The 7,856-nt window shown below is 38.3% G+C and overlaps 2 protein-coding genes across 2 annotated transcripts; one reads left to right on the top strand and one right to left on the bottom strand.

The window, feature by feature from the left end:
- Positions 1-485: 485 nt before the first annotated feature.
- LOC137745612 (uncharacterized) lies at positions 486-2,976 on the bottom strand. The gene is made up of 4 exons (XM_068485590.2): positions 2,652-2,976; positions 2,242-2,330; positions 1,735-1,848; positions 486-1,008 (listed from the first exon to the last, which is right to left on the bottom strand). Exons 1-4 carry the CDS (start codon positions 2,833-2,835, stop codon positions 802-804), a joined length of 594 nt encoding a protein of 197 aa, XP_068341691.2. The 5' UTR covers positions 2,836-2,976; the 3' UTR covers positions 486-801.
- Positions 2,977-5,098: 2,122 nt separating this feature from the next.
- LOC137745613 (late embryogenesis abundant protein D-34-like) lies at positions 5,099-7,176 on the top strand. Its single transcript, XM_088681836.1, has 4 exons — positions 5,099-5,534; positions 5,691-5,756; positions 6,285-6,581; positions 6,658-7,176. Exons 1-4 carry the CDS (start codon positions 5,199-5,201, stop codon positions 6,832-6,834), a joined length of 876 nt encoding a protein of 291 aa, XP_088537962.1. The 5' UTR covers positions 5,099-5,198; the 3' UTR covers positions 6,835-7,176.
- Positions 7,177-7,856: the final 680 nt, after the last annotated feature.

The raw sequence follows: 7,856 nt of genomic DNA, 5'->3' as shown, positions 1-7,856 counted from the left end.
AAGATGTCAAAAATGACAATCGGACAAAAACAAATATTTATAAGAACAAATCTGGCTCCAACTGACGAGCCCAGCCAAATACATGATATCAAATTGTCACATAAATCATTAAATTTGAATTCGATGTTTTGCAATTGATATCTGATTTGGAGATACTCGCTTCTTTATCCAACTAAAACAAAACTTGGGCTATATGTGGGTACATTTGATGTACTTGATGGGACAGAAGTAGCATCGGCGTAAACCTACAAACAGATCGGATTTGGATCGGATGGGCTCAATCCATATACGATTCATTATAATTGGATTCGGGTCATATTCGGGTTAAGAGAACATTGATAATATGTTAATGGACATTATGTCACTTAATATATCATAGATAAGCATATATGTGTTCAAATATATAAACAACTAAAAAAATGTCTCGTCCAGTGCCATCCCATCGCATAAACATTGCACCAAAAAACAGACAGAACAATGGTAAGTTAGTCATTTAATGTTTTGATTTCATTCGCCATGCGCTTACCAAACACAAAATAGAACAACCGTCCCGTTCCATCCTGCACATACCAAACATAGCACGGAATCTTCGTTCCGTCCCGTCTGCATACCAAACGGTACCTAAAGAAACTCCAATACAATCATGTAGTTGTGCTACAAGTTCTCAGAAAAAGTAAAGGGGAAAACAGGCGAAATTCGACTAACCAACCAGCTACGGACATGATCAAACAAAATAGATAGAAACTCTACTCGACGGAGCGAAATACAAAATTTTTTAGGACACACAATTTAGGGTTCAACCTAATTCCTTTTACCCCGATTACGTCTTGCTCCAACTACTTCCCATCCATCTTCTGTTTTAGCTACTGGCTTGGGAATTGGTTTACTGCTCGTCGCGTCTGCTGGATCCAAATTTGGCTGGGACTCTGGTGTGTCCACCATCATGTTTGATGAACCATCAGTTTCCTCGTTGTCATCATCATCATCATTGTCGTCATCTTCATTCTCCTGAAATGATAAGGAAGCAAACGAAAAGAAATGTAAGCAATATGATTTCAATATATCATACCCATGACTTTGGAGCATGCATATGACCAAGAAAGGTTCTCCAGCATGAATTGTTCCCATGATTCCAATGTCCAGAAGGATTTCTCTTAAATAGGACAGAGCTACACAAGTTGAATTCCCAAAGAAATTGCATTCGCAAAGCAGTTGAAAGATTTGATTTCTTTACTACAATAGTTGACAACCTAAAAAATCATCAAGTATGTTAATATGAGACGATACATCATAAGATCTTGCTACCTTCATCACACGAATTGCAATATAACGATAATTACCACCTTTTCCCTCTCCGATTAGAGTTAGCCCTAGACATCTGTTATAAAAAAAAAAAAAACAAAGTGATAGCACGAGAGGATAATAATCATGGAACGGGAGGCTCTCATATCTTATCAGGAGCTGTGATTGTCAACTAATAAGCACAATTTCCAGTATCACTCTTGATACTTAAACGATTAACTGACGTCTAATTCAGATCACGTTACCAACAATTATAAGTCCTCTTCAAATAGACTCATGAAGAACTGACTACTTACAACACATTAGTGGTAATAACTATTAACATGTGCATCATTTATCGAATAACACAGCCTCTTTGTTATGTCTACTCAAAAGAAAATTATCGAATTGAAGCAAATCCGCTAAAAGCTAAGGGCATTGAGTATAACTCACTTGTCTAACATGAGGAACGGCAACTCTTCGATGATTGGCATCTCTCAAACTTTCAACAGAATTGAAATTGCCAGTCAAACAGTCTTCATACATAAACATTAACTTTTCAGCCACCTGTAAAAGTCCAGAGAAGAAAAACGGATTACAAACATCTTCAAGACAGAAAACCAATAATGAAAAACCGCATCCCCGATATTAAAAAACTAGCCAAATTGCAGCAAAAATATGCAGATATACATAAATGATAGCTATCAAAGGAAAATCGCCAGGCTTCCGCTAAATCAAGTTGACTAGCGCCATATGATCTGCCCCTGTCCACCCAGGTTCAATTCCCATCCCCGTAGTATATAGTTAAATTAAAATTAGGGCAATGTGCTACCCCTCTGCACCTAAGTTCGAATCTCCTCCTCGTAGTATAGTTTAATTATGAGAATTAGATTATCGCTCCAATCAAAAACAAAATCCAAGGAAAATTGAAATGGGTACTTATCAATTGAAGAGCATTACCTCCTCAATGCTGCCATCCTCTATCATTGTATTGAGAGAAATCATAGCTTCATTGAGAATATCTTCCAAATCATCAATGTATAGAATCTCTGAATAGAATCAATCAACACATATACATAAGCACCATCAGAAACAAAAAAGGTGGATTCTTTTCAAAGCACTTCTGCTCTCATAAGCACTTCTATTAGAAGCACATCAAATTTTCTAATAAAATTTCAAGGGCTTCTCCCAAAAGCACTTCAAATGGCAAGTGTTTCTTCCAGAAAGCACTTCAAGTGCTTTTTTAACCCAGAAGCACTTTTTTTTTTCTGCCAAACATGGTCAAAAGAACTTTGGTGATCTGAAAGCGCTTATTTTAATAGCACTCCCAAACATACCCATAGTTGAGGTGAGTGAGTTGATTTGAATACCTGCAGACTGAGTGAACCAGGAGAAGGCATCGGCCGCGAGTTGCTCCGCTTTTTGGCGCGAGCCACGGCCACCCCACTCGTTGTCGACGGCCAATTGGAGCGCCGACCACCGGGACAAAACCAACCCTATGCCTTCTCTGAATATCGCCACCGCCTCCGCCGACAGCTTTCTCTCACCTTCCATCTTTCAGGCTATCTCTGCCTCTCTATCAGAGATTCTAGAGAGAGAATCTAGAGAGAGAGAGAGAGAGAGAGAGATTGAAAACCTAAAGACAGAATTCGATTGTCAGCTGAAATGCTCAGTTGATTCACTGAATGAATGAATGGGAGTGAACGAAGGAGGAAGAAGAAAGATCTGGGCCTGGGCCTCTGATTGGATTTATTATATGATTTTGATATATGGGTCCAATTTGAAGGCCTTGTTTGCTTGAGCCCATGTTTAGTGAGCTTAAAGTGTAATTACAATCGTGAAGGCCTTTAAGAAAACGGATTCCCATTTTTTGGATGATCTACCACTTATTCGTTATAAGTCATTGCAGAAGTTTCTCGAAAGACGCAAAGATAGGTAAATCCACACACGAATTTCTTGTGAACCATGTGACACCAAAATTATTGTGGCACCATACTCACTCCATAATTAATCAAGTGTCGTAAATAAATAATAAATGTGAAAATAATAACACGTTTTTGGTTTTGGATATGATTACAGGTTGAAAGTGTTGTGAAGGAAGAAATTTTTAATTGTGAAGGGAGCAAAAGCACTCGTCTTTGTTAAATAATGGGGTAATGGGCTAGAGCAATGACTATTGATTCCCATGAGCAGGCTTCTGGGCAGAGGGTAAGTCTCCAGACGAGCGCAGTGTGCTTCAGTCGAAATGTGAAGGCGACTGATCAAGCCTTAGGGATCAACTGATCAAGCTCTTGTTTCAGCCATATTAAGGAGAGAGTCTGGAAAAGGCTTCAGTGCTGGGAGGGCAAACTTCTCAGTGCGGTGGGTACGGAGTAACTTGTCAAAGTGGAAAGATTTTTCATTGTGTTCAAAATATAGGACGGTACACTACTTATTATAATACAATTGGAGGGATACTTAAAAAAAAAAAAATTTATCTCCAATTGTATTATGACATGCGGTGTCTCACCTTAGAGCACACATAAAATTTCTCGTAAAAGTAAAAGCACAATCGTTCCTCTCTACACGAGGAGTGAACATTTTTGCGATGACCTCAATCAGATCATGGCTGCCTTTTGGTAGAGAAAACTTCACTAGCTTTCTTGGTAAAGTTATACTCTCCTAAGAGTGAAGGTGGACTTGGGTTTCGTAATCTTTATGTTTTCAATTGGGCTCCTAGCAAAACAAGAAGAGATTTTTCAGTGTGACTGGAACACAGAATAGTACGTCACGTGTCATTATACTAATGGTGGAATATGTGTACTAAAAAGTTAATAACTTAAAAAATACAATTTTCAACAACTTATATAAAAACACGCAATGTACCACCCATATTCCAGTCACAATGAAAATTTTCTCCAAAACAAGGATGGCAAATTATTGTTCGTGACAGGACACTTTGTTGCGGGCGCTTCAGTCAAATACGAACACGTTCCATCTATTTTCCAAGCTGAAACCCTAGCAGCTAGGGAAAGATTGGCTTTGGCTTCGATGAGGGTCTTAAACAACTTTATTTTCGAGAGCAACTCGCGCCAATCGCTGCAACTTTGAATAATATGCTTTGCTATGAAACACGGATTTTTAGTTTAGTCGCGTATTGGTATCCTATATTTTATCATATACGATACTTGTTGGATATACTTGTTGAATACAAGTATTCAGCTTTTAAGATACCATTACACTTTTAAATGAAAAATTAAAAGCAAATAATAAAAAAAAATAAAGATTTAGTTGAATGTTGATGAATACAAAGAGCTTGCGTCTAATGAAATAAGGAATATAACCCTAACACTTGAATGGACTTGAATTTGGATGTTTTTTATTGTTGTATCTATGACATCATATTTTAATTTTTTTAAAATTTTAAATATCGTTATGTCGTGTCAGCATATGTGTATTTGTATTCATGCTTCATGAATATTTCGTATAGATCCAATCTTGTTTGTACAATGTTAATACCATCCACGTAATCAGGTTGCCTTAATGAAATTTTCTCCACCCATGGCCATAGGCCCATAGCTGAGAGCCGAAATAAATAGGTCAAGGTACTTACTACTTGGAACGAGTCATCATCTTTTTCGTCCCAATGCCATTTGTCTCCACGTTAACCCTGTACCTAAGCACTTGAAACCAACAAAATTCACCTACGAATTCGCCAACTCCTCTCAAACACTATCATGCTGTCCACCCAAAATCCTGCCACATTTCTACGTGTCCAAATGTTGAATCTCTCCCCATGCACGTACGTTAAAAGCCCCCTCCCCCTTCTTCTCCATGCTTTTCTCTACTCTCTAACCTAAATATCAAACATTTCACGAAAAAATTCTTCTTACAATTCCATAAAATATATTAAAAAAACAATACTTTTGATCTGAAAAATGAGCCAAGAACAGCCGCGGAAACCTGAAGATCAGAAGGAGCCGGTGACATATGGGGATGTGTTTCCCGGCGTTCAGGGCGCCCAGCTGGCGGACAAGGTGGTGACGCCCAAGGATGCAGCCATGATACAGGCGGCAGAAAATGCTGTATTGGGGCAGACCGTCAAGGGTGGTGCTGCTGCAATCATCCAGTCCGCCGCCACGCAGAATGAGAAGGCGGCTGTTGTCGGTTCAAGTGACGTGAAAGCGGATGTTGGAGGAGACGGCGGCGGGGTTAGCGTTAAGGAGGCTGATCTTCCGGGACGCCGTATAATAACGGAGTCGATCGGTGGACAGGTTCAGTATATTTCTTGCATAGAGTATATTTATATGCACACAATTGAGTTCTATAGCTAACAACTCAAAGTGCTTATATATAATTTTACATTCAATTTTTTAATTTATTTGATTTTGAAGTGTTCCTTTGTTCGATTCCTTCTTGATTGGTTCTAGGGTTCGGATTCAAATCAAATGCATGTAGATCAGGAAAAGCAAAGGAAAATCCATGAATTGGTCGAGGTATAAAGTTTGACCTTAAAATTAAGTAACCATGTACTATTATAAAAAAGAGTCATGGAAGTTTGAAAATTTTGAACGAAAATAGAAATGAAAAAACACTAAACAAAAAGTAAATGATTTAGCATGGGCCAAACAGTGTTATATATTCTACAAAAAACTTAAGTACTTCGTATTATGTATAACGGAAGACTTGGAGCTAACGGTGGACTTAGTGCAAAATCAAGCTCAATAACGTTCTAGAATTCACATAGCCGACCTCACTTATATTGGAATAAGACTTTGTTGTTATTGTTGTTCTTAAAAAACACTAATATACAAGCTAATTAATAAGATAAATTTGGTGAAACAACCTTGTTCAAACATTTGAACTCAAATTAATAAAATTATAACAAATTATTGTCAAATTATTTCTTACGTTGGTGACTCTATTAATTTAATTTTCATTTTGCTTTAGTTGCACCTGCACATTGGAAACGAAAATATATAATACATGCATATGCGTTTGTGTATGTTCTTTGTGAAGGGTAGGTTGTGGGGCAATACAGCCAGCGAGCTCCATTGGCACCACCAAACACTATGCATCTTGTCGGAGGCTCCGCCGTTCAAATCACCATTGGTGAGGCCCTGGAGGCCACGGCTATGACAGCCGGACAGAAGCCAGTTGAGTGGAGTGATGCCGCTGCAATTCAAGCGGCCGAGGTTAGAGCCACTGGCCGCACCAATATAGTACCTGGTGGTGTGGCCGCTGCGGCTCAGTCGGCCGCAACCCTCAATGCTCGGGCTACAAAGGACGAGGAGAAGACCAAACTGGCTGACATTCTTGCGGTTAGCAAATTCAATGATAATTTGATCACTTTGGAAAAGAATATGAGTGACATTTAGTATTATGTATGTATTGCAGAATGCAACTTCAAAGTTACCAGCAGACAAACCGGCAACACGTCGAGATGCTGAGGGAGTGACTGGTGCAGAAATGCGAAACGATCCATACCTGACTACCCATCCGACTGGAGTGGCGGCTTCGGTGGCGGCCGCTGCTAGGCTGAATGAGAATAATAGCAGCCAAATGCCAAAATAGTTTGCATATGTGAGTCTGGAAGCATCAGCAGTACACGTATATCAGTATATGAAGGTTCCTTGGGTTGTGTTGTCACTTATAGTAGCCGCCATGGCCATGTTTTTCGGAGTCTGAAATCGTTTGTTATCTTCCAAACAGATGTCCTTTTCCATTGGTGGGGTATGAATATGGTGAATAAAGGACAGTATATTCACTAGGAACAGAGTTTTACTACTTGGTTTTGAAGTGTATTAATATACGAGAGTTTGTATCTGTAGCTTAATTATGCACTTGAGGTCTCGAGTTTGATTTTTCGTTGGTACTATTTGCTTGAAGAATAAAATTGAAAGATGATTGGTTGAATTGCAGGAAGAAATTATTTTTTAATCAACAATGCCAAGCTATATCTATATACAATCTCCAACTAAAGGAGGCTGTTTTTTAGCCCCTCAATAATTTATTATTTTAAGTTTGTTTTTTAATTTTATCGGTTAATTGAATTTTTTTTTAGTACAACGATATATTTTACACTGAGAGGAGAGGGAGTTCGGCTAAGCCATACAATGGACAACCTAATTTGGTGTCTAATTAGCCATTCACGAGATTTGAATCTAATTAAGAACTCTCACTCACAAGTGAAGAGGAATAACATCAGACCGTAGTACTGAGTGACTATCGATTAATTAAATTAAACTACCACATTAAAATAAGGTTTATGGACATATTTTGAGGGCCACTTGTTTCTAAATGTTGTTTTAAGTTTCATGTTATTAAATATTTTAATTTTATTTGCATGTTAACAACCTAGACATTAAAATGAGGTAAGATAGTATGGAAGGGTGAAAAAGATGTTAGAAATGGTGTAGAAATGACTTAGGTATTTATAGGGAAAAAATTAGAATTTTTAAATTTCGTCTTAAAAAAAAAAGGCTATATGATGTCAGCTAGTAGCACAGCTAGACCTAACTTGAGCTGGTTGGCTGGCTATGTTTGCCTAGCCCTCTGTTCAGTTGGCTATATTTTGGCATAGTGGGTCCCAAATT

Source organism: Pyrus communis, chromosome 12 (genome assembly GCF_041283825.1).
Source record: "Pyrus communis isolate YQ-2024b chromosome 12, ASM4128382v1, whole genome shotgun sequence".
NCBI classification, from domain to species: domain Eukaryota; kingdom Viridiplantae; phylum Streptophyta; class Magnoliopsida; order Rosales; family Rosaceae; genus Pyrus; species Pyrus communis.
Note: the sequence above shows the minus strand (reverse complement) of the source record. Positions and strands in the feature narration are given on the sequence as shown.